This window comes from Zootoca vivipara, chromosome 8 (genome assembly GCF_965207765.1).
Source record: "Zootoca vivipara chromosome 8, rZooViv2.hap1.1, whole genome shotgun sequence".
Taxonomy (NCBI): domain Eukaryota; kingdom Metazoa; phylum Chordata; class Lepidosauria; order Squamata; family Lacertidae; genus Zootoca; species Zootoca vivipara.
In genome coordinates this window covers 77,245,387-77,272,366 of record NC_142591.1, presented here as the reverse complement: position 1 = coordinate 77,272,366, position 26,980 = coordinate 77,245,387, and the positions used below count along the sequence as shown (strand labels likewise).

The 26,980-nt window shown below is 40.3% G+C and overlaps 1 protein-coding gene across 5 annotated transcripts in view; it reads left to right on the top strand.

Annotated features, from left to right (window-relative positions):
- ASAP1 (ArfGAP with SH3 domain, ankyrin repeat and PH domain 1) overlaps positions 1-26,980 on the top strand; it is a 140,230-nt gene that overhangs the window by 58,506 nt on the left and 54,744 nt on the right. For all 5 annotated transcript variants that reach the window (XM_060277616.2, XM_060277613.2, XM_088675898.1 and 2 more), the window contains 4 exons: positions 22,052-22,124; positions 23,828-23,973; positions 25,588-25,662; positions 25,993-26,042. In XM_060277616.2, the coding sequence (XP_060133599.2) occupies positions 22,052-22,124; positions 23,828-23,973; positions 25,588-25,662; positions 25,993-26,042 (344 nt within the window). The remainder of the gene's footprint in view (positions 1-22,051; positions 22,125-23,827; positions 23,974-25,587; positions 25,663-25,992; positions 26,043-26,980) is intronic.

Here is a 26,980-nt window from a genome sequence, read left to right as displayed (position 1 = left end):
GGGAAATGTGGTATGTACAACACGCAAATAAGCACAAATATATATATTTTCATGGTCCAGGTGAAGAGGTGGGAGGGATCTTGGCAACTGAGTGCTGTGCTGAGCAGTCACTAATGTCACACTGGCGTTCATTTTGAACAGTCCTATAAATTTGAAATATTAGTGCTGGAGTTTCTAAAACAATATGTTGGTAAAAGAAAACTGGCAATACAGTCTCTCTGTGTTATATGTAGTCTGGCTGCATAAACTGGTAATCCATTGAAAACTTGTGTTCAGTTTAAGTTTTTCCTAGGCCATTATGCTGAGTGGAGGAAGCAGGCTACTAAATTGTGTCAGAATGTGGTTCAAAATTATGTATTTTTTCAGTGCTGCAGTCCTTAACACACTTAATGAGGAACAAGTTGGGTCCACTATGCCCAGCATGTATTCAGATGTTGGAGAATTTTCAAAACAATGAATCCAGGGAAGTGTTTTTAGTGGGGAAACTGCTGTAGGAGGACTAGGCCAGTAGGGATCAGCCTGTTTTTGTTCAGTACCCTTCCAAAAGTAATTTAATCCCTTTCCTTTCTTCAGTAAGTCATTGAATCAGTGAGAATGTGACAAAATATCATTTTTATTTTGTTTCCACATTCCTTTATTCCAGCCAACAAGACATCACAGAGATGAATTCCTCATTTTCATGTCATAACAAATGGAACAAATTCATGAGGGGGAAAGGAAGTGATGGAATTCATTGGCTTTATTGATTATAGTTTCCTCCTCTTTTTCCAAGTAGCAAGCCAGATTGCTGATTAATAAGGCTTTATGCTCACTTCCTTATGACTTTATATAATGCTAAGTATAATGCATTGCTGGAAGAAGCAATCCTTGGAATGGTCTTTTAAAGACTGTATTCAGTGAAAAGGTTGGACAATATATTTCTATCAAATGGCTGCAGCAGTCAAAATCCCCCCCTGGCAGTTTTTTAGAAGGAGGCCTGTTAATAAAGTACTAGCATCTTTCAGAAAAGAAACATCGGAGATGGAGTTCCTGAAGAGCTCTTGTATAGCCAACTGAAAGGATACTTGAAAAGGCCTGTATGCAGTGTTCAGTCTTTTTATAAAGCGGAAAGAAAGTAACACACAATTGGGTCAGGAGAAGGTCAAATTTGTAGAATAATCAGAGGTATTTTTTATCATTGCTCGAATCATCAACTCTTTGTATTTTATGGAATGCTGATGAGCTGTAAATGCTCATGGATGTAGCACAAAGTAAATACAGTATAAAATAGTAAAGGGAGGTAATTTTGCAAACGTGTCTCCTAGTTCTTTTTACTTTCTGCTTATCAAAGAGGAAGAACAGCCATTAACTGGTATTCTATTGCACTGTTGGAGTATCAAATACGGTACCTGCTCCAGAAGGAATGGAGAACCTCAGCCTTGGGGATCAATGGGTCCTCGGAGCATCTCTGTCTACCCCTTGGAACTCTCTCTGAGCCATACCTCTCACTGGCCCTGCTTTGCACCCTCTGGAATATGTCCCTGAACTGTGATAATGCTTCATGCTTGCCTGGAAGGAGGGTAGAGAGTGTGAGTGTGAACAACCTTTTTTACTGTACCAAAGATAAAATTCCCATTTATTGCTCTGCTTATTTATTACCTTTGTCATGCGATCCAAGAAAGGAAGTGTGGCCATTGGGCTGAAAAAGATTCCCTACCTCTGTGCTGCAGTTTTTGAATAGAAGTACTTTTACGTCAGGGATGGCAGGGAAATGTTTGCCTTCCAAGATTTGATCCAATCATCTTAAATAGTTAATAGAGTATAATGTTTGAACAAATGGCAGTTCTGTTGGTGTGGCAGTGTAGTTCTGGGATGAGTGTCAGCAAAGACAGTTCTCAAATGAGAATCTGTATGCCGTTTCTCCAGGTTCTTCCTTGAATTACTGTGGCAGTACTAGCTGGTCAAAGGACTCCTCTGCTACAATGGATATGCAGTTAATTGTGCAAGGATTGTTAAAGTTATAAACTGATTTCCAGCAAAGTGGTTTTATAGTCTTTTTTCCCTTGATGCTCAATCCTGGGGGTTGTCTCTGTGCACATCTGCTGCTAAAACAGACATCTAAGGACTGCTCCTTACTAACCAGAATATATTGCACATAAGACCACTAACAGTGGATAGACCATTTTGGGGAACTTTTTTGTGTGTGGAGGGAAAATCACCTGACTGAACTTAGATGTGGGGTGGGGTAGATCCATCAGGAGTTCATTTAGAAAGGATAAAAGGAATTGCAATTTAATTTGACTTTTGGAAGGTTGTTGTTGTTTAGTCGTTTAGTCGTGTCTGACTCTTCGTGACCCCATGGACCATAGCACGCCAGGCACTCCTGTCTTGCACTGCCTCCCGCAGTTTGGTCAAACTCATGTTCGTAGCTTCGAGAACACTGTCCAACCATCTTGTCCTCTGACGTCCCCTTCTCCTAGTGCCCTCAATCTTTCCCAACATCAGGGTCTTTTCCAAGGATTCTTCTCTTCTCATGAGGTGGCCAAAGTACCTTTTGGAAGGTAACTGTGTACTATTAGCTTGGATAAAATAAAGGCCTGCTCCACGCAATATCTAATCACAGCTGTTCGGCAGTGGAACATACTCCCACAAGAGGTGGTGGACTCTCCTTCCTTGGAGGTTTTTAAGCAGAGGTTGGATGGCTTTGTGTCATGGATGCTTTAGCTGTGCATTGCAGCGGGTTGGACTAAATGACCCTTGTGTCCCTTCCAAATCTAAGATTCTGTGAAAGCCTCTATGAAACCTGTATTTATTCTAAGTGCACTCTCAACACATATGGAAGTTCATACAGGAGAAGGCATTCTTTGAGAAGTGAGTCCAAGCCATTTACCGTAATACTTTAAAGAGTATAATTGGAACCTTGAATTGAGGCTGGAACCCAAGGCAGACGCTACAGTTGAGCTAGGATCACTGAAATGTGCTTCCTGTAGTTAATCAGTAGGGCTTGACAAGCATCTGCATTTTGTACCAGCTGAAGCTCCTCCAGGGGCAGCCTCATGTAGAGTTTAGTAAAATAATCCATTCCAAGGTGTGTCCCATGTATGAATGGTGGTGGACTGATCCTGATAATTGTGGAGATGTAGTAGACAATTTATCAAATGTAAGTGATAAAAAATATTCCTTGCTGCTGCAGGCTGAATTTCTGACTGTGGAAAAGCTTAACCCCATCAAATTCAGGTTATTTCATTCTCTTTTAGAGATCCCCTTTTTTCCTTGCTTCCTTATTTTTCACGGAGTGCATTTTCTGTTGCATTTTCAAACTTATATATGCTTCTTTAATAGGTGCAGAAATATTTTTTTTTAAAAAAAACCCTGTAAAAATAGGGTCCTTGGGGAATCTTACTAAACTTGCAAATGTCTAAGGCAAGCTGCAGGCAGTATTAATCTACCGTACCTGGGTTCTAAAGTGTATTATTTTTACCAATAAAGGAAGGTTACATGATGATCTTTACTAAAGCTAAAATAATGGGATTATTTCTGTATTTTATGTCCTTGCTGATTTGTTTCAGTAATATTCAACAAAGGTTTTATTGATCTTCTTGTATTGCATTTTCAACAAGTTTTAAAGCCCAAAGGCAGGAATATTGCTTATTTGTGTCTTCTAGAATAGCTGAGGGCATAACATTTAAGAGTTTTGGTAAAGGAAATCCTATCTCTGAATTTCTGCGTGTCCTTTAAGAAGCAAGGTGAGACAAAAGAATGCAAAGGGGACATTTCATACACAACAGCTGGCTTTTAGAAAGTAATATAGGGAGCTATCCTATGCATGTGAAGCTGCTATAAAGCAAGCCGGTGTAAAGTTACACCAGATACATACTCTGTTCTGCAGCAGGTCTACTGCTCTGCTGAAGCCTGGCAGAAGGAAAACAAGCCTGTAAAATAGTATTCTATGCCAGGTTGCCAGGTCACGTGACCAAGCTGAATGCACTTGGGATCCAGCCAAGTCCCCCTCTCTGATCACGCACCTGCTGCTGCCACCACCCCTTTAAAGGAGCATACACCAGCCTCTGTTCAGCCAGGATAAGCAAGATACTGTATGCTGGTGAATCTTTGGCTGAGCCAAGGTTGGGGGCTTAACATTGGCCGAGGCACGGAACTGCCAGCTGAATTGGAGTTCTGCTGCAGTCTTACCTTTGTAGAAGCTGTGTTGGGTCATCTTCAGCTGGGCTTGTTCTTCTATATGTATCATAACTTTGTATTTAATAATACTTTCCACCAATTAGCCAGGAAGTGACATTAAGCTAACTGGCTTGTATTTCTCTGGATCCCTTGTTAAAAGCTGGTGTTATATTGGCTGCTTTCCAGTTCCTTGGAGACTGATGTTAGAAGATCAGTAATTTCATATTTCAGTTCTTTAAACTCTTGGGTGGATACCATCTGGCTCTAGTGATTTGTTAACTGTCATTTTGTTGATAGGTCCTGGAATTTCCAGTCTCTGTCACTGCAATTTGTCTCTGTTGTTCAGAATTTGTTCTTCAATATTTCCTGTTGGGCACAGGTATAAAGTATATATGTAGAATTATATATATTACCTTATATATTACCTTTCCATATAATACCGTACAGGTACGTCAGTCTTTCTGTTCAGTAGAGAGAGCTCAGGGTGGCTTTCCTTAAAAGATTTTCACCACACTAGAATTAAGGCCAGGAACATAGGTTTAAATATTCACCATGTTTTGCAGCAAACTGCTGGCATGAACTTAATATGCAGTGTGGAGTGCTGAGGGTGTAGGAAACACAGATGCAAGCTCTTAGTTACAATTTCATCTAATGACCTGAGTAAAAAAAAGCTCAAGAATGAAAGGTGCCAAAAGTTGCTGGGCTCTGCTGTGTTAATGGAGTGGTCCTGTGTCTCTTTTCTCTGATTCACCTGGATAGAGCGGCTGTTGCCAGGTTGATGAATGGAGATGCTTGGCTTATCTACAGAGCTGTTGCTGGATGTATTTTAAAAATAGTTACGTTAAGATGAAGATCAACTTTTGGAACAACAGTGTTAAGCCATTATAATGTAGTGGTTGGAAGAGCATTGGACTAGGGCCTGGGAGGTTGGGGTTCTAATCCCCAATCAGCTATGGAGCTCACCTTGGGCCTGTCACTGTCTGTTAGCCTAACCCTAACCTATGGTACAGGGTTGTTGTGAGGATAAGTCGGGGAGAAGGAGAACTATGTCCGCCACCTTGAGCTTGTAAAAAGATAGGTGGGATATAAATGTAATAAGTTTATAACAAAACACGGTTTATCAAATCTTATACCACAATTTAAAGTACACTTGAATGGATATTAACTTGCAGTCCACTGGAGTTCATTAAAATACAGTGAATTTAGAACAAAAACTATTGTGATGCAGTATGTGTGGGGTTGCCCTAGAAAAGAGTCTGGAAACTCTTACTGGGCCAAAATGTCACTGTCATGGTTGACAGGAGCTGGCAAAACTCCAGTTTTGCACTATCTTCTTTGGTTGTCTATTCATTTCTGGGCCCAGTTTAATGAAGTGTGCGTTCTTAACTTTTAAGCTTCAAATGGCCTTGGGGGCTTGAAAATCGCCTTCTCCTCTGTGTTCTCTCCTGTAGGCAATGTACAGTATCTGAGGCCCTACTCCATGTTCCCTTGCTTGCTGGAGCTCTCAGCCATTGGCAGCAAGAGATAGAGTTGCCAGACTCAATAGAGGACAGGACTTCTGTGCCTTTAATTGCCGTGCTCTCTTTTGAGTCTGGAAACCTTAAAGAGAAACAATAGATAATTGGTGTCAAGGACAAGCAAAGGGTCTGCTGGTTTCTCTTTAAGGTTTCCAGACTCAAAAGAGAGCAGGCTTTTCTCATTGGAGATTGTTGCTCCCTCCATTGCTCCATCTATGTTGGCTGCCCCTCCTACCCCCACACCTGCAAGACATTAAGCCGAGGGCAACATGTAACCCACCCCATTCTAAAAAGTGACATCTTGCGCAATCATAGCAATAAAGTAAACACTTAGTAGTGAGTTGAAAGAATATTTTTATGGTAATGAACAAGGTTGTTAGATTTAAGAGTAATGCATTGTGTATGTACTAGAACGTGTGCAGTAAGGTTAATGCAATACCACTGGAGTGCTTCAACACAAGTTACTCTTAGGTGTAATTAATGCTTTTGAATAAATATCAGTAGTAAGTGTCATTCTGTTGTACGCATTGAAACTAAATGCAGAATAAGAATATGAACATCAACACTTCATAAGTTTAGTGATTTTTTTTCCAGGGGGCTTCCACCCTGCTAATGGATGTGTTAATGTTGGAGACCTGTTGTGCAGTAAGGTAAAAGGTAAAGGACCAGTGGATGATTAAGTCCAGTCAAAGGCAACTATGGGGTGTGGTCCCCATAGTTGGCCAAGGGAGCCAGTGTTTGTCCACAGACAGCTTTCTGAGTCATCCGGCCAGCATGACTAAACTGTTACTGGCGCAACGGAACACTGTGATGGAAGCCAGAGCGCTTGGAAATGCCATTTACCTTCCCACCGCAGTGGTACCTATTTATCTATTTGTACTGGTGTGCTTCCGAAGTACTAGGTTGGCAGAAGCTGGGACAGAGCAACGGGAGCTCACCCCATCCTGTGTATTCAAACTGCTGACCTTCCAATCAGCAAGCTCCCATTGTTAGTGAATCTGAGTGAATAGCAAAACTGACACAATTTTACTGGGATAAAGCAGTAAAACAAAAGCCTGCCTGTAATTAGAGATGGACCGAGCAGCCAAATTCTTCCCTGTTTAAATTTGGTGGTGCTCAGTCATAGGCCCATCGCATATTGTGTGGACTTTTTTGAAAGAATGCTTCCGCTCCAAAGCTGCATTTAAATTGTGCACATTTTGTATGAAAATACAAACAAAACAAAAAAATTAATTGTGAATGTTTACATAAACTAATTTTTTATGTATATTTTCCAACACAGTGAGAATGCATCACAGAATCTAGATAGGCATGTAATCCAATTGGGAGTGGTGTTCTAGTCTGCAGGCAAGTTCAGCAGCATTAGATTGGGTCAGTCTTCTGAAAAAAAGCAGGCTAAATGAATTCCTCTTCCATTTGAATCTGTAATCAGTATTGTGAAGTGGACAATCTTCTGGTGTCATTTGTAAGAGAAGCTGGCAGGATAAAGGTATTAGAAGCCTGTCCCAGGTCCTCTGATGTTCCAACTGCCACTCTGCTTATTAATTATGCCATGGTCTTGGAAACAAGAGAGAGAATCCAACAAGGCTGGATTTACAGCACTGCTGCTGTACATTGATTTTGAGGATCATTCTGGATTAAGATTCTCTTTGATTTTTGCTTCTTACAATAATCTAGTTTGTGTTTGACTCCTCATAGTAATTCCATGGTGGTTATGTAGCACAATGCATGTTGCATTATTTCACAGATGGAAACTCCACATTGATCTTACTCAAGAATACTGTAATAGCATTCGTGATTATTCAGTGACTGACTCTATAGTGCTATTCCTGTGATAGAGCTTGCTTTATAGAAAACCCATAGTAGAAAGGGCTGTTTTTATGTTGAAGAATTCACTGAGCCTTAAATACAACTTATTACGTTCAGTTATTTATTTTTCTGATTTAAACTTCTGGTTTTAAAAACCAATAACCAGAAAGTTGTATTTTGGGAATCAGTTTGATGTGAGGTGTGTTGTTGTTTTTTTTAAAAAAAAAAGTCTGTAGATGTAGAAGAGAAAGTAAGCAACACCTGAATATATCTCTTTCAATATCGCTCTCCAACCCAGACTTCTAATGTTTCCATCTGGTTGAGCCAGTGATTTGAGGTAAGGGGAACATAAAGAAACAGAGTAGCATATGAATTGCATGAAACTCAGCTAGAGTTTGCATCTTCTACTGCTCTCCCAGTAGCAGCTTTTCATTATTCCACCGCTTGTGGTCAAGTATGAGCTGAACAGTCAGCTACTGTTGGAGAGGGAAAAGACCTTGTTTCAAAATGAAGTTGAGTTTAACCGCACATTTAAAGGAAAGTGATTCATAAGGGCAACAAATACAGTAGATAGAAGGGGGAAATGCTAAGTCATGCTATAGTTAAAAATAAATCCCAGAGGGTGCTTGGACTTCCATTTTCAAGCTGAATACATTGCCACATGCCAAATAATCCGTTTCACTAAAGTACAAAACCCAGATGACCTTTTTGAGAACAACTCCTGTTTTCACCCACACCACCCACATCTGGAATTTTACTGTCCTTTTGAGTCTGGGTTCCACCCAAACTGCTTTAGTAAGTGTTCCCACGCTAAACTTGCAATCTTACGCACACTTACCTGGGACTGTATTGAGTAAATTTACTTAAGATTAGGCTGTATAGCTCTTTTAAGAACATTGAAGGTGATGTCAGTAATGGATCATAATTATTTATTTATTTTGGTCCTGGTGTTACTTCTGGTCAAACAAATATTGTAAAAACCTGTTAATTGGAGACAAAAATAAATTGAATGTACATTTCAATAAGAATTATGCTTGCATCATACTACATAATAGTTGTGATTCTGAGGGGAAAGACTCGCTTTTCTCCATGTTGCCTTCCTTTTTAGGCTTTAGCAAGGTCTGATGCAGGCTTAATGTGGTATATCTCTTAAAAATGGTTATGGGGTTATGGATAGGGGTATGGAATCATGTGTGCACCTTTACCAATTGCTTCTCTATTAAGCATGAACTCCTACTACTACCAGACTCTATAGCTGTAACACAACCAGCACTAACCAATGTTTATCTTAACCAGCATTTGAAACTGGGGTGCTGTCTTCAGGAGTTTTAAATAGTTACATCTAGTGGGTGAAGACTTCATAGCTTTATTTTGTTTATTAGTCTCTGCCTTGTTTTGAATGTTTTGTGCTTTGTATACAAGCATGCTCCTCCCTTCCCCTTCATCAGTGTGACCACAAGAAGGAAATTGGGCCTTCCTTTTTCTTTCTGCAAGGAAGCATCTATTAATATTTTCTACTAACAACAGATAGTTTTGTTTAAACAAGAACTAATGGTGGTTGGTTTAAGTTATGGTTCGTCCAAGTATGAAAAAACATTCAGGCTTGCTTGGGCAAGTGTAAACTAATCAGAACTAGTCATTTCATCCAAAATGGGACAAACTGCATTTGAAAACGAAAGCAAATGCTTCCATTCTCCTTGCAAGCACACTAAAGGAGGAGGAGAGAGAGGTTAGAGAGAAGGCTCCTCATAAATGTTGATGCTAAAATATTTTGATTTAACACAAAGACATACTTTAAGATTTTGTTATAGAAATTCATATGCATTGTTATAGAAAATTCATATGTTATAGAAATTTAAGCAAATATAAGTGTGTTGATCATAATAGCAGTGCTAATGCATTTACTAGATTGCTAAATAAGCAATACTCTTACCTCATATTGGAAAAGTTGTGAATTTTTGAACATTTGAAATTACTTCATGTGCAGGACCCAGGAGTGCAGTCTGTGAGTTTTCTGAACATACCTATGCATTTTGCTTGGCTCAGAATCTTCCAATACTGAGTGAAATAAACTGATGGATGTTTAACAATATTGTATAAGTGTACAATAAAGAAATAAACTAACTCATAAATAAGTTGAGAAGCTTGTTTCTGTATAGGTAGGCATCCCCCCCCACTTGCTCTTGATCAACTTGTGTGCAGATGTATATATGTACAGTATTGGGAAATGTACTGTTTTTAAATACAAACCATATATTTTCCTAGTTGGCACAAACTATTATTTTCTTAAGCGCCTTGGAGTAGAGCGATTTGCAGTTCTATTTCTAACACTGGACATACTTTTATAATATGACTAGCTGGCCTGGCCACGGGTTGCTGTGGCTCATCCGTGTGATTCCCCCCACCCTGTGCCGATCCATGATGTATCCCGCCCCCTCTTCCCCCACCCCCGCCTTATCCCTGTGATTCCCCCCACCCTGTCCTGACCCATGACGCATCCCCCCTCCCCCCAGCTCATCCCTGTGACTGGTCCCATCGTGTCCTGACCTATCCCGTCCCCTCCTCCCCCCAACCCCCACCCAGGCGAGTCAGTACCTCCATTCGGCCTCGTCTGTAAAGGCTTTGGCCTAGTATGTAAACTGGAGCCGAGGTGCTGTTGAGAGGGAAGGTTTTATAGGTGCAGTACCAGTGTAGCCGCCGCTAGAGGGCGCTGGCTTACAACCTGGTTCTTTTCTCAGCATGCATTTTCATCTGAGTGGTGTGTTTTGAAACACGGGGTTTGGTTTTTTTTTACCTGGCACAGGTGTGACATCTGTCTTTGAAAACGGTATAGGGTCACTCTCAAATAGATAGATATTTATTATGGCTTTAAGCCCATATAAACAAACAAAACAAAACAAGACCATAACAGAACCAGACAAAACCATTACAAAATCACAAGACCATTTACAAAATACATCCTAAGACACGGGCCATTTTTCTGGTTCATAAGTCAAAAACTTTGGATTTCGAGTAATTCGTATGTTGAGGGGCCACTGTAGATTTTTGCACACCACCATCAAAATAATAGTATAATGTTAAATAATATTGTATCCCTAAAGGGATAGTGCTAAGTATACCTTGGTACTGAGAGGCATAGCTGCCAAGTCTCCCGTTTTCCCGTGGAACCCCCCGTTTTTAAAGCCGTTTCCCGCTGTCATCCCGAATGTCAAAATATCCCATAATTCTCCTGGATTTCTTCTAGTGCCGCTCTGCCCAGAAATCGGGCAGCGCCGGCACCAGAAGTTGCTTCTACGCATGTCTGGGCATGCGTAGAAGCGACTTCCGGTGCTGGCGCTGCTGATCCCGTATTTTTCTAACCGGGACTTGGCGGCTATGCTGAGAGGTGATATAAAATAAATCAGATTTACTTTTGGTAAATTAACATCATCTCAAGTTAATGTTAGAGGATGCAGGGTTAAAGTTTCACAGAACTCTGCATTGAACTCTTGAGTCAGTACAGTATAAGATACAGGATGAGATCCAATGTTGTTCCAGCTAAGGCAACCATATTCCCCTTCCTCGCCTCCTCTAGGTTGCTTTCTTCCCAAACCTCTAGTGCATATTTGGGGAGGGGGGCTGAAGAGAGGAAGGGAAAGTCCCATTTGTGCATGCAGGACACTGTAATTGTAATTGGTTGTAATTGTTGGTATAATATTTAACTACTATTGAAAATGAGAAACCAATGATTAAATTAGTAGAATTTGTCATACATTACTGTTTAGCAAGAGAGTTTGCAACAATGTGAAACATAAGACTATTTAACAGGCTTTTGCTGATTGATCTCTGTTAATTTCATCTTTTAAAAAGCCCACATGTGTTCCCATTTACTTTGTTGCTCTTATATTTTTAGGAAACTCTTGGAGCTGTTAGAATGTCTTTTAATGCCATTGATATGGTGCCCTTTGCCAGAAATGCCAAAGTCAGGCTTGTCATGTCTGTGGTTGGGCTTGAGATTTGTTTCTTTCCTAACTACAGGCAGTAACCAAGGTTTGTTCTGGGCTTACTGCTTGTGGTTTGTTGAGAGAAACACTCATTGAGTCCTGGTTTGAGTGACACAACCAGCCAGACCTCTGGCTTGTTTTGTTCACAAAATAACAGGACCAGGGCAGGACAACCATAGGACAGTTTGAGCAGCATGAGCCTTCGGGTTGCTTGTTCATATTAAGATATGAGAAGAGAAGACTCCCTGGAAAAGACCCTGATGTTGGGAAAGATGGAGGGCACAAGGAGAAGGGGACGACAGAGGATGAGATGGTTGGACAGTGTTCTCGAAGCTACGAACATGAGTTTGACCAAACTGCGGGAGGCAGTGGAAGACAGGAGTGCCTGGCGTGCTATGGTCCATGGGGTCACGAAGAGTCGGACATGACTAAACGACTAAACAACAACAACAATTTTAAATTACGATTTAATGTGGGGTACTAACTGGGTCAGTAACTTTGTAACCTGGTTCATTTCAATGAGTGGCTGAAGCTTTCTTCAGTGACTTGTGTTCAGGTGTAGGGAGTGGGGATGAAGATGAGTGTGCTACCTCTGTTGCCCGTTGTTGCTATTCATGGAACAGAGACTTTTAGCAGAGCTTATGGAAGGTGACTATCATGGGGAGCTTTTTGTAGCTGTGGCAACTCCCTACTCATTTTGGAACACTCTAAAAAGTATCTTCTAAGAAAAGAACAATTTCAACATGCCTTTTAGGAACTCGACAATTTTTTTGTATCCTGCTCTTTATCAGAGTACCAGGTAACCATTATAACTGTTTTTAACTGTTTTATATGGTTTTTATTGTGTGGTTTTATATACCGTGTTTCCCCTTTTTTAAGACACCGTCTTATAACTTTTTTTTCTCCAAAAAACACGGGGTGGCTTACTTTCAGTGGGATGTCTTATTTTTTATTACCGGTACGGTTTTTACGGCTCAGGGCACTGGCTCAGGGCGCTGCTGGGCTCTCTTGAGTGCTCGGCGCGGTATGTGTGTATGCAGCCTAAATGATGCCCACCCCCATGTGCCAAGTACAAAAATGAAATGGGGATGGAGATGAAGCACACCTTCTGGGGCTTGGGTGCTTGTGTGTATCACTTCTGTGTTCTGCACAGCACCTTGCTCCTGGTTAGCAAAGCAAAAATAACCTACGTGCAAACAGGTATTGCATTATGCTCCACAATCCCTCTCTGACTTTTCTTGGCACACGGCAGTCCTTGCATGAAGTGTTACTTTAGGAAGAAAATTCCCACGAGCCGAGGGGAATGCCATATCCCTGCTTACAATCTCCATTTCTGTCCCTCCTTATATAAATTAAACCAGTGAATAAGGCTGCAGTCCCATAATAACCACTTATCTGGACTTAAGCCCAGCTGAACTCCATGGGACTTACTTCTGACTAGAGATGTATAGAATTGTCCTTTAAGGATGTCATTGGGACCATTTATTCCACTTGCAAAAAAAAAAGTCTAAAGTTTATTTCAGCGCAGAATTCAGTGCAGAATTTGATTATCTTTTTCTTTATGGGGCAGACATGCCCCAACAGTTGTTCAACTTCAGTACTCTATATACTTGATGAATTATGTAGGATGACATAACTGTACTCATATTTTAATAGGACTGAAAAGAAGTTGTTCAACTTGAGTTATGCAGGATGGCATTACACATATTTTATTAGGACTGAGAAGCATGGAAGGAACATGCTTGGTTATCTGGAGGGTAGCTTTACATTGGCAGACATCACAAGTGGCCTCTGAAAGCTCATAAAAAGTGCAAGGCAGAAATGTCAGAGGCGAAGGACATTGCAAGAGTATGGTAATAATGCAATGAGCACAGTTGCAAAGAACAATACAGTATCCCTGAGCTGCTTTCTCGCCCAGGTCCTGCGCTTGGCTCCCGGCTGAAAGCACCGCACGCAGCGTGGGGAGTCCGCTGGGGCGGAAGGGGCCTTGGGAAACTTGGTTGCCCAGGGAGCGCCCCAACCAAACTCCATGATACAACCTTCCCCCCTGACGCCCCTTTCTGAGCAACCCTGACCCCTCCCCCCTCCCCAGGGGCGTGCGCGCTAGGGTTAGGGAGGGAGAAGGGGAAGCACAAGCCCTTCCTTGGCGCTTCGGCCTTGAGGACTCTCGCTGGGCGCCTCCTTCAGCAACGGGCTGTGCTTAGGTCTGCCGGAAGCTTGCCCGCCAGGCCGGGACTCGTCGAGGCCGCCCTCCGGCATTGTCCCTTCACTCCGCGCCCGGCCCCTCCCACGGGGCTGGAGCTCGCAGGGCGGCGCGCTCGCAGTGCCTCTGCGGCGGCGGCTTCTGCGGCGGCGGCTCTTCCTCACGCTCTTTCCCGGCTCCCGCAGGCAGAATAATGGCCATAGCCCAGCAGCCCTCGGCGGGCCGCGGGGCGGGTCTGTAGTTGGTGCGGGGTCGCTTGCCGCGATCGGGAGCCGGAGGCACCGGGCGTCGCGCCAAGTGCCCGCGCACCCCTCTTCCTCTCGCTCTCCATGGACGGGGGAGCAGGGGGCGGCCCCGGGGTGCCCAGCTCGGAGAGCCCCAACCGGAGAGCCCCAACTTTACAGTGTCTTCCCGCGGCAGCGGGGCTGCCCGCTGCCGGGACTGCTGCCCTCAGGGAGACAAGAAACAGGGTCCTGTTAAACGGCGTTTTAAAATGCCATTTTCTTCCCCCTGCTTCCTGCCTCCGCTGCGTCGGAGCACCGCAGAACAGCTGATTGGAGCCCGGCTTCACAACTGAGCGCACTCCTGCAGTGCCGGCTGCAAGGAGTGACTCTGTGAGTGGAAGTGCCTGTGGGGGTTGGTTTCCACGGTGTGGAAGTATGGCTTATTTTCGGGGTATGTCTTAAATTTCTCAGATGCTTAAAAACCCTGCCATGGCTTACTTTATGACTACGTCTTAAAAAAGGGGAAACACGGTATATATATATATATATATATATATATATATATATATATATATATATATATATATATTGTAAACTGCTTTGCTGGGTGTTTTTTTTAATGAAATAGCAGTCTATAAATATTTTAATAAATAAGATGGGGAAAGGAGGTTAGATAGATTCTTTATTGCGGCTAAAAGCCCACACAAGCAAAATACATCAAACACAAAAGGCAGAAACTCCATTTCAGAAACACAAAGAAGACATCTCGGGAAAGGAGGTTCCTTTTTTGCAGTATATATATCACTTTAGTACCACCGTTATATTTCTACAGTTCATTATTAAACACAGTCCTCAACAGGAATGTAACTAATACTGTAGAAAATGGAACATTATTTGAGTGAAGGCATGGACATTTAAATGAAGTTTGTTCCCATGCTGGTGATGTTATATGCACTTCACCTTTAAGTGAAAACAGTAGGTTTTAATTTCCTACAACCTTAAACATTTAATCTTAGAACAGGCTTTGAAAACATTTCATCTTTCCTTATCTGCCATATTCTGAGATATACACATTCCTTTATCTTAGTCATATATTTTTATCTTCTCTTTGTAATAAGCTTTGTTGAAGTGAAAAACATAATGAATAGTAAATAGCACTTAAACTCCTACCAATAAAATAGAAATATTTTATTTTGCTTTGAAGGAAAGTATTGTACTACATGAATTATTGCTATGCTGTGGTTCATCTCTGTTTGTTTGTTTGTTTTAAAAATAGCAAGAACAGTAAAATAATGTTCTTCGTCTTGCAAAGTTTGCTAAATTCACTGCAGTTTCTATAAGAGATTTCAAGTATCTTGACTCGGGGGAAATTGAATTTTGCTAGGAGTGCCCTGTTTTTTATTTATCCTATTTAAGAACATTGCCCTATGGGATTGTTCATCAACCTGTTCTCATAGTGCCCAACCATATGCTTAAGGGATTCCCAGCAGCTGACAGTGGGAGTACAACATTGCAGGGGGTTGGACTAAATGACGCTTGTTTTCTCTTCCAACTCTATGATTCTATGAGCATAGCTATTGTGGTTGGTATTCATTGATAGCCTTATTCATAACGGCTGTTGCTGCCATGTGATTCCAAAGTTGCAAGAGATGTGGTAATGGGGGGCACAATCATACTCTTCCCACACCACCAACCCATAGAAGCTCTACCTATGAACAAGGGAATAGGGAAAAAAGTAGCAAGTATGGACAGTTTATTCCCCCTTACTCCTCTTAATGCAACTTAATGGTAATAACTTTACAGTAACTGTGGCCCACACACATTGAGGTTAATGAGTGAAGAAAGAGGAGCAGGGGAGACATGGGCAGCCCACAATATTTCCACACACACCCTCACATCATCTGAGTTTTTGCTTCTCTCTAATGAGGCAGCAAGTGGCTTGAGCCCCACCATGAACAGAGCTTATACTTGACATGAATGGCTAGCATAAGCAGATGCATAAGCAGATCGCAAGTCACTGCCCCAGGGGAGTAGCAGAAAGTCCAGAATTTATATGTCTGTGGTCTGTTGTGGTGCTGTGCACATGAAGCAATAGCTGCTATACCTGCATCAGTGTGCAACAAGAATAATTGCATTAAAGACATCGGTGGACCTATAACTGGTATATTATTATTAATTTCTGAATTGCATTGACGTTTTAATGACATGTGGTGCTGTATATTTGAACTGTCAAGATTAATATATGCTCATGTCGGCATGAGTTAATGGAGAATAACCTGATTTTAGATTCTCAAATAGGTATTTAAAGAGAATTAAGAGAAGCACTCAGTTACCCTTTAAAACTTGATAATTCCTTTTGTAACAGGTAGCAATAAGTTTTCCTTCTTTTTCTTCACAATTGCAAAGAAAATGATTCATTTAGTTCTGTGATTATTGAAAATCCATAGGCAAAATACATCTGAAGGCATTTTCACGTATCTGGGGGTGGGAGTCGGGGAGTAATACACTACTTTTGGTGTAATTTGCTTATACTTCAAATTCTGGATATTCCATATGATGTTGAATTTGAAGCCTGCTACAGTGGCCATGTACAGACGTCATGTTGACCATAATCAGAGTTAGGGAAATCAGCCTGTGAATGGACTGTGTGCTGGTGTACCCAGCTCATGTAGTTCCTGTTTCACTTCTCCTTCGCTAGAGTGGGGAAGCAAGCAGTGCAGTGGCTGGCTAAGTGTTGCATGTGAACCACTGCTTGTGCCCCCACCCCCTCGGCCCAGCCACACTGTGAGAGGTAAGCAGAGAACAAAATTTAGCTGCTCTGTGCTAGGTAGCGGATGTTTAGAAATACGTATTAAACCAGGGTTTAGTAATTTCTATGTGAGCAGTGCAAAACCTTAGCCCTGAAGATAAAAGGGGAGGATTAATTCCACTTGCTGCTTCTACCTGGCCATTAACTCCATCTTCTTATTCTCTTATTTTCTATGTTGTGTTCAGTTTGCTAGATAAGGTTGTATCTAAGAAAAGTGTTGCTTTATTCTAGAGTGAAGGAAATCAGCAGTTCTTGCAGAGACAGTGGTAATCATGTATTTAAAATTTGTGGTTTGGGAAAAATAAAACTTTTAATTACTAACTACTCTGCTACTACAGAAAATGTGATTGAGGCGAGTTAAAGACTCATCCATCAAATGTTTGCATAGGATTTTTATTTGCAAATATAACACAGCTGACATTAACAATAAAAATGTTATTTCAGTAATAAGATAAGCAGTCCATATGTCCAAATAGGTATCTAAACGAGATTGTTGTTTATAAGTCATGTGTTCAAATGTAGAAAGGGCAGTGAGAACTTCAGACCACTGGGTACTAGATGGCGAATGTTTATCATTCCAGCCTTTCAATATAAAATATCTTGGCCACCATAAGGGCTCCCAGAATCCACTTTTGTTGCCCCACACTACAAGGATATAATTTTAGAATCATAGAATCATAGAGTTGGAAGAGACCACAAGGGCCATCCAGTCCAGCCCCCTGCCAAGCAGGAAACACCATCAAAGCATTCCTGACAGATGGCTGTCAAGCCTCTGCTTAAAGACCTCCAAAGAAGGAGACTAGAGTGCATGAACTCCACAAATACAAAGGATTTCTGCAAAATAAAGTTAATATGACTATTGAATATAGCCAGAATCTTCCTACCATTGTGTTTTCAGGGTCTGCTTCAGAAATTACTAGGACTTGAACTTAAGTATCAATAGTACTCTTGCTATACCTACCAGGGTACTTTGCCAGCTGCTAGTCTTTTAGAGTACTTTTAGAGTACTTTTAGAAATAGATTATAGTTTGTTCTCTTTCTGTCTTTGCTGCATATATATGTATATGTAGTGATAGACAGGAGAGAGTATATCAATAATTTCTGTTTCATATCTTGCTGAGGTACTTGTGGGCTTGTGATGTAGAGATTGTCACCTGGTCCATTAGATTTAATATGTCTACTCTGAGTAAAATATAGGTGGATGCAGCGCAATCTCTATGCCACTTCTGCATTGTTCATCCATAATCCTCTTCCATTACAGTTCTGTATTTTTCATGTGGATTAAAAAAGGAAAGAATATTTGTATTTATATACATACTTTAATATTTATTTTATAATGCATTTCCCCTCAAAATAAGCATTTCAAAAGTATTTATACAGTTCTTGAGCCAAGAACTGCAAGAACATTTGAGAAGTGTTTGAGAGAAGCAACATTTGAGAGAAGCAAGTTTGCAGATGACACCAAATTGGGAGGGGTGGCTAATAACCCAGAGGACAGAATCACACTTCAGAATGACCTTAACAGATTAGACAACTGGGCCAAAGCAAACAAGATGAATTTTAACAAGGAGAAATGTAAAGTACTACACTTGGGCAAAAAAAAATGAAAGGCACAAATACAGGATGGGAGACACCTGGCTTGAGAGCAGTACATGTGAAAAGGATCTAGGAGTCTTGGTAGACCACAAACTTGACATGAGTCAAGAGTGTGATGCAGCAGCTTAAAAAGCCAATGCAATTCTGGGCTGCATCAATAGGAGTATAGCATCTAGATCTAGGGAAGTAATAGTACCACTGTATTCTGCTCTGGTCAGACCTCACCTGGAGTACTGTGTCCAGTTCTGGGCACCACAGTTCAAAGAGGATACTGACAAGCTGGAACGTGTCCAGAGGAGGGCAACCAAAATGGTCAAAGGCCTGGAAATGATGCCTTATGAGGAACGGCTTAGGGAGCTGGGTATGTTTAGCCTGGAGAAGAGAAGGTTAAGGGGTGATATGATAGCCATGTTCAAATATATAAAAGGATGTCATATAGAGGAGGGTGAAAGGTTGTTTTCTGCTGCTCCAGAGAAGCGGACACGGAGCAATGGATTCAAACTACAAGAAAGAAGATTCCACCTAAAGATTAGGAAGAACTTCCTGACAGTAAGAGCTGTTCGGCAGTGGAATTTGCTGCCAAGAAGTGTGGTAGAGTCTCCTTCTTTGGAGGTCTTTAAGCAGAGGCTTGACAGGCATATGTCAAGAATGCTTTGATGGTGTTTCCTGCTTGGCAGGGGGTTGGACTGGATGGCCCTTGTGGTCTCTTCCAACTCTATGATTCTATGATTCTAAGTGTAAGTGCTGGTGGATGGATACACACATTGGTTAGAAGGGGCAGATCAGATCAGTTTTGTATAATAATTCACAACTATCAAATTCCTCAAACATCCCTAACCCTACTTTAGTTGCAGTACAATCTGTGCTAAACCCTTACAACCCTTACAACATTGTATAATGGAATTATACATTATACCACTGGAATGGTATCTCCTCATGTGGTGAACACGGAGAAAATTATTTGCTATATACCAGCTGAGACACAACTCTCTGTAAAAAGGAAAATGTGCTTCAAAAAGAAATCAAAGCTTCCTTCTGGGTCCTAGAAATTCTCCTATGTTGTCAGTTTAACAAACCTCATTCAGGCATCTTGTAGAGCCATCTTTTTTTTACCCAGGCTCTCCCTGACCCATAAAGTCAGGCTCTGTTTTTATTTGTTTATGCCTGTTTTTTATGTACTTTTAGACAACTGGTTTTTACATTATTATTTTTTTTAAAAAAATCACTAACAAGGAAAGTTTTCAGTTTTTCTTGTGGAAATGATATATTCAGGCTCTTTTTTAGTTTATTTTTCTGCCAGTACATAAGTTTATTGTTTTAGCCAAAGGCCATGACAAACTTGTAGCAATAGTATCAATAAAATAACACAGAAATGAGAGTCAGAGTAGGTTTAAATGGTGGTATGAGTGATGCTTTAAATATGTTGTGAGAAGTGAAACAGGGTTGCATTCTGGCTCCCACTCCTTTTAACTTTTATATTGATGATTTGGTGCCAATGCAAACTCCCCCTCCCTAGTAATTAGGAACAGAAAGATTTTAATTTAGATGTATGCAGATAATTTAGTGTGCCTCTCTCTTTCCCAGTTGGGCCTCAAAAATCTCTTGGGAGTTTAATTTAAAATGCAATACATATCACTGCACAGCAGTTTCCATATTGAAAACCACATTTGGGGGTGCATACCAATCCATGAATTGCATGGAACAGGGAATTTTCAAGATAGAGTCAAAATAAAAATAAAAATTGAAAAAATTGTCCCGTAGCAACAGAAATTGTCCAGTGCACACAAAAGCTTATACCAGAACAAACTTGGTTGGTGTAAAAGGTGCTAGTGGACAATTTTTTATATTTTTATTTTGACTGCATCAGACCAACACGGCTACCTACCTGAACCTAGATAGAGTGTTGACCTTTTTCAGACCAAAGGGCCCCTTGCATGCAGTAATGACAAGCGATCTCTCTTCTCTGTATGTCTCCCTCTCTCTCTTGTTGTCGGTATTTCCGACTTAAACTCAATAAAGAAATATGTGAAAGAAGGAAGGAAAAGACATTTTGGCAATTTTTATTAGTATATTTTAGTTTTTCCATTTTTTCCTGAGGGAAGGGCGATGGATAATTTCAGGCACCTTTTCTAAATCTAATTACTGATTTGGGTAATTCTGATTGTAGTGTGTGTGTTTTTACACTGTCCTGGGATCCTTCAGAATGAAGGGCATTTTAAATACAAACAACCTAGTTGGCAAACCTCATTTAATTTCCATTCTATAAGTATCAAATGCACAATCATCATTCATATCTATGGTCAGTAATGTTTAGCCACCATTAATTAAGATGCATTTTTCATTCTTGTTACTTTTTACCACTAGTAGAAATGAACTGAAAGTGTTAAGTCACTTCACCTGAGACACCAGACACCCAGCAGATGGTAACATTTGTGAATTGTTGTTGATCTGAGCAGGATTAGTTTGGTGACCTAGGGGTGAAACGCTGTCTATCCCATTACTATATCCTAAGACATCAGATACCCTATTTTGTTTCAAGAACCAGCGACAATGGAAGAATCATTGAGAGAAACCAAAGCTACTTTGATACATAAATACATGTTCTATATCATTTTGTATGCATTGATACTCTTCCACAAATAATGATAATTCTGCTTTCTGTCTTGCATGCTGCTAAATTGTGATTTTAAAAACAGATTATTTATCATTCATAGGGCTTTACGAAATAGATGCCATAATTTATTTGCCACTTAATATTTTTAAACTTGTTTTACTATACAGTATGTACTTTTTTCCTAGTATGTATTGGAATTTAGTGTTTTTTATTTGTTTAGGTAAAGGTAAAGGGACCTCTGACCATTAGGTCCAGTCGTGACCGACTCTGGGGTTGCGCGCTCATCTCACATTATTGGCCGAGGGAGCTGGCGTATAGCTTCCAGGTCATGTGGCCAGCATGACAAAGCCGCTTCTGGCAAACCAGAGCAGCGCACGGAAACACCGTTTACCTTCCCGCTGTAGCGGTTCCTATTTATCTACTTGTATTTTGAGATGCTTTCGAACTGCTAGGTTGACACGAGCAGGGATCCAGCAATGGGAGCTCACCCCGTCTCGGGGATTCGAACCACCAACCTTCTGATCAGCAAGCCCTAGGCTCAGTGGTTTAACCCACAGCGTTATCCTATGCTAAAGCTGCACATTTCTCCCAAGCACATTTACTGTGGTGTAAATCGCACTGAACACAGTGGTGTTTACTTCCAGGTAGACATGCCTAGTATTCTGTGGGGTGAAATACAGAAGAAAAATATTTATGTATGACCTGACCCTTATGTTTGTTTTGCTTGTTACTCTGCTTTTGTAGAGCTACCTTTTAGTAGCTGAAGTCCGAGAAATGCATGACACTTAAATCTGTGGAATTTCAACTGAGATATAGTGAAACTACTGTACTATAAATTTTAGTATTCTGTATTTGTTTGATTTCAATCTGCCCATATAGCACTACCCCCCTAGGTCTGCCAAATCATTTTCAAGATGCTTTATGCCTCAGGAGCTCTTTAGTTCAGAGTTCTTTAATTGACTTGAAGTGACTGAAGACCTCCCTGGAGGGTAATAACAATGCCTCTACTGTACAGTACTGGCAGCTTCTGACATTATTCGATATTTGCTTACAAGAGCCTCATGCTCAGGTTTTCAGGTGTACAATTCAAAATAGAAGTAGCTTGCCTTTGACACAGTCTTTCTTTTTCTGTCCCCAGGCGTTAGATCAGGACCGAACTGCACTACAAAAAGTTAAAAAATCCGTAAAATCTATATATAATTCTGGGCAAGGTAAGCTTTATTTTTCTTAATCATAATAAAGAGTTACTCAACAGTGTTAATATTTCTTGCCATTTTACTCTTTTTAAGATTCAAGAAATGGCTGTCAAATGCCTATAGATAAAATATCCAGTTGAAAGGCACTAGCGATTTAAAGGAACTTTTATATATTTTTTCTGAACTAGAGTTTACCAGTTCCATTTATCATAGCTTTAATTGTTTTGCAGGTTGAAATAACAATGCACATTGGTACCGGTACTTATAATTTTTTGTGAGATTTCAAAACACACACACACACCCCAAAACAGCATAATCTGTTGCTCAACAATCTTTGGCTGTCAAAACAAACACAACGTCATAAGGATTACCGTATTCTGTTCAAAAAGAAGTGTTTCCTTTTGGCTGTATTGTGATTGATATTTCTTAGTTCATTGGCGGACTGTTGAGTTTTGTATTTTGAGAGTACTTTTTCTTTCTGTACTCATGATTTTAGACTTCTGTCACTTTCTGTCTGCCCCGCCCCGTACTTTTCCGTGTCCTAAAAAATGCCTGTGACTGAAGCGAGTGTGATTCATGATTCCATTAATCAGTTAAGCATTATTTATTTTTACTAGGTCCTTGTCAGTGCAAAGTGAATGGGAAATAGATGGCTTTCCTAGAATATATTTAATAAAAGTATGACCTGCAAATAAAATAACTGCAAAATGATGTATTTAAATCAAGTGGTCTCTTTTAAATGTAATGTGTGTCTATGCCATCTTCACATATTTTGGTCTATAGTCACATTAAAAAAGAAAGAAAGAAAGTTCACAACATTCTGATGTGTCTCAGTTGCTGTTCCTTTTCCTCATGGCTCAGAATTTTAATGAGCAAATTGAGTGTGTGTATTTGGAACACCAGAAATTAAAATTAAAAATTAAATACTATAAGTACTACAAGAGTGGGGCAATATATGTACATCCCACCAAGCAAACTCTCTTTTCTCTGATAAGTGCTGCCACTATGCCACTGATAGTGGCGCTGCCACCATGACACACTTGTGTCATTATCAGTATGTTAAGAGCTTAAAGAAGTGCCTACCCATCATCGTGTAATACAGTTTAGTTGCCACTTACAACAGTCCAAAGGCGGATTTGATTGGTGTTTTTGTGCTTATGTTTTGTATCTTAAAGTCATGCTGTCAACTGTTCCAGGCATAGCCAAGAAGCTCACCTCTCTTCCTGTTAACCATCCATCACTGGCCACAAATACCAAACTTCCACCACATCCTGTAAAGCCATTTAGCCACAGGGGGGTGTTCAGGTTTATATTGTGGTATCAAAACACAGTAGTTGCAGACATCTTTTTGGATGACCTGACTGTATAAATACACGGTGATGCTTAGTCCAGTCACATTAAAATCATTATAACAAGCAATTCTTGTGGTTGTAGCGGTGGTGCGGCTTTTACACGAAATTCTTTCTTCTTAGCCATTTTTCTTGTTCTGAAATTAGCTAGGTGAACTGCAGCACTTGTTTCAGGACCAAAGGGCTGACTAACAGGAAAATAAGCATCTTTCTCACTGAAATATTATTCTGAGTGGTAATCTTGCTTTCAAAACTTTAATAATACTACAAGCAAGAGGACAATTTAAAGTTGTTCTTAATACTATTGTTAGTATTAATATTGTTTCTCATTCGTAGGAAAAAAACGATTTCTATATTTTTCCCTCTCAGAACATGTCCAAAATGAAGAGAACTATGCACAAGTACTAGATAAATTTGGGAGTAATTTCTTAAGTAGAGATAATCCAGATCTGGGCACTGCTTTTGTGAAGTTTTCTACATTGACTAAGGAATTATCAACACTCCTGAAAAATCTGGTAAGGAGTTTCTAATGTTTTCTTTCTTCATAATATTTACTTTTTAAACAAGTATTTGCTTTGCTTTCATTTATGTAACAAATTGTCCGCTCTAGAAAAACTTTTCAAATTTTCTGTAGGCAGCAGCATGTGTTTGGTTCTAGCTGCAGATAAAGACAGGGAGAATATCTCATTTAATCGATACTACATCATATTTTTGAATTATGGTGAATTATGGTGCTGGAGGAGACTCTTGAGAATCCCATGTTCTGCAAGAAGATCAAACCTATCCATTCTGAAGGAAATCAGCCCTGAGTGCTCACTGGAAGGACAGGTCCTGAAGCTGAGGCTCCAATACTTTGGCCACCTCATGAGAAGAGAAGACTCCCTGGAAAATACCCTGATGTTGGGAAAGATGGAGGGCACAAGGAGAAGGGGATGACAGAGGTTGAGATGGTTGGACAGTGTTCTCGAAGCTACGAACATGAGTTTGACCAAACTGTGGGAGGCAGTGGAAGACAGGAGTGCCTGGCGTGCTGTGGTCCATGGGGTCACGAAGAGTCGGACACGACTAAACAACAACAACACACCATATTTTTAGGCATGATATTTTTCTAGCTCTGCATATGACAAGGAATGTTTTAACGTGTGCTACAGAGGTGGCATTCAGTGCAGTCTGTGCTTGAATGGAACAGAAAAAGGAGCTACTGTACTTAATTAAACCATTAAGACCTCGTAGACCACTACAATGTGATCATTGTATGTTTCTGATTTATTCAAACTGCTTTGTGCCACTAAAGAAATCGTCAGAAACCTTAAAAGGTCTTACTTCATTTTTTAGTGCTTTTTAAAAACACATTTAACAGGGAATTATTTACAATATTAGAGTGGATTGTGATGATTGCTCATGGAACAGAGTGACTGCCTCCTCTCCACCCCCAAAAAAGCTGTTTCTGATTGTTGAAAAATGTTTGAGAATGACATGGGATATTGAATAAGAGGCTGTGGCTGGAGTAGAAAGTTGACAGAAATCATGGACATGCCTATGGCTCTAGCCCATTGTACAGTATATGATTTTTAATGGACACCTCAGTGTGCTATTTTTTAGAGTGTATTGCAGAACAGAGAGCTGAAAGGAATCTTGTGTTTTGTTTCTTTTTTTGTCTTTGCAAAGCTTAGATCTGTTCACACTATACCCTCCTAATGAGAACAATATGGTTTATGCTTCATCATTAGCCAAGCCTCAGGCTTATGTGCTTTATACCTCTTCTTCAAGGATAACCTTTAAATAGATACATTTGGATGGTACCTGACTTTCCTGCCAACCCCCAGTGTAAAAAGAGAACCTGTTCTTCCTCTAAAAAGGAAGAGCGTTGTAAAGCTCAAAACACTTTCAGCCATTTTCAAGAACAAAACTGACTTTTTACAAAGCTGTTGGAATTTTTTCCTGGTTTCATGAATTGGTATTGTTTCCCTTTGAAGACCCTCATGATTTGAAGCTTGATAAAGCACTTATTTCAAACAATAATCTAAATTTCAGCAATAGGTGTAAATGCCACATTAGTAGAAACAAGACGTTAATGGATATTGGTAGCTCACTTTTAAAAATTGAAAAACACTCCTTTTCCTTCTTAGCTCCAAGGCTTGAGCCACAATGTCATCTTCACTTTGGATTCCCTCTTAAAAGGAGATTTGAAAGGTGTCAAAGGGGTAAGTTTTTTGCTTGAGAACTATAATAGTATTGCTGACTTTGTTGCATGGGCTTTTGCTGCTTTCCCATCAGTGTTCTTGTGGTGACATCATATCTGCATAAAATTCTGTAGAATCAGCTGTAATTGCATGCTTTACATTTCGTGCTCCTTCAAAGCTTGAGATATATGTGCCTTAAGATCCATGGGAAAGAAATTCTTAAAGTTATAAAAAGAGAAGCCTTTCTTTCTTTAAAAAAAGTAAATTATAACATTGAAAGAATATCTTAAGTATACATTTTAACAAAGCAGTGTCATAAACTTATTTTAAGTGCATTTTCTCTTTCCTAAGGATCTTAAAAAGCCTTTTGACAAAGCCTGGAAGGATTATGAGACCAAATTGTAAGTATTGTTCACTCTGGGTAAACATTTCAGCAGCTTTAAGTATGTGACCTAAGCATTTCTTTTAAGCCTTGCGCTTTTCTGGGGGTGTCTGTCACTTTCTTCAGTGTCAGTGGATGATATGGAATTATTTAACAGGCCCATAGTAGACTTACGCATTTCAGCGATACTTGGGAATATGTTCTTGTGGATTGACAAACCTGGTTTAGTATAGTTTATTCCTCATTTAGTGAATATCATGCGATAACAAATATTACAAGAATGCCACTGGCCTCATTCACACTATGGCTTAGCATTATGTGTGCGCCACACCTCTCTCTTCTTCCTGTAGTGTAAGCATAAGGAGATGGGATGAATTTGCTTCTACTTTCAGCTTACAATGATTTGTTATGCCTGAATCAGGAAAACTGCACTTTAAGCTATGGCTTGTCCATACAAGCAAGGTTTGTAAACTTTTGTTTGAAGCTAGCTTATTCAAGCAAGCCTTACTTAAAGCTTTGGTTCATACATAAACACAAACTGCAGTTATTTGAAAAAGGAAGGATATGCTTCCCTCCCCCCCCCCTTTTCTTTTCTTTTAATGGACTGGAGTAGTGGGGGTGGGGACTGCCTAAGCATGAGATTCATTCAGATAGCATTATGTCAGAACGCAGCGGCTTGTAGATGAAAGTGCCTTTTTATGGGACCCATTTGTTAACAAGGACAGGAGAGATACGTTACCCCCATCCCAGTAGGAATAGGGGCAAGCAGATCACCCACTGGCAATTTGGTATAAATGCAGTCCTCTCCAAACAGAACTTCAAGTGATCCTTGGTGGGAAATACCATTGCCACATTCACTGAATGTTGAATTAAGACTAGGGAGACCCAAACTCAAAACTTGCTCTGTTACAAAACTGCTTAGATGATGCTAGGCCACTCACACACACTCAAGCTATC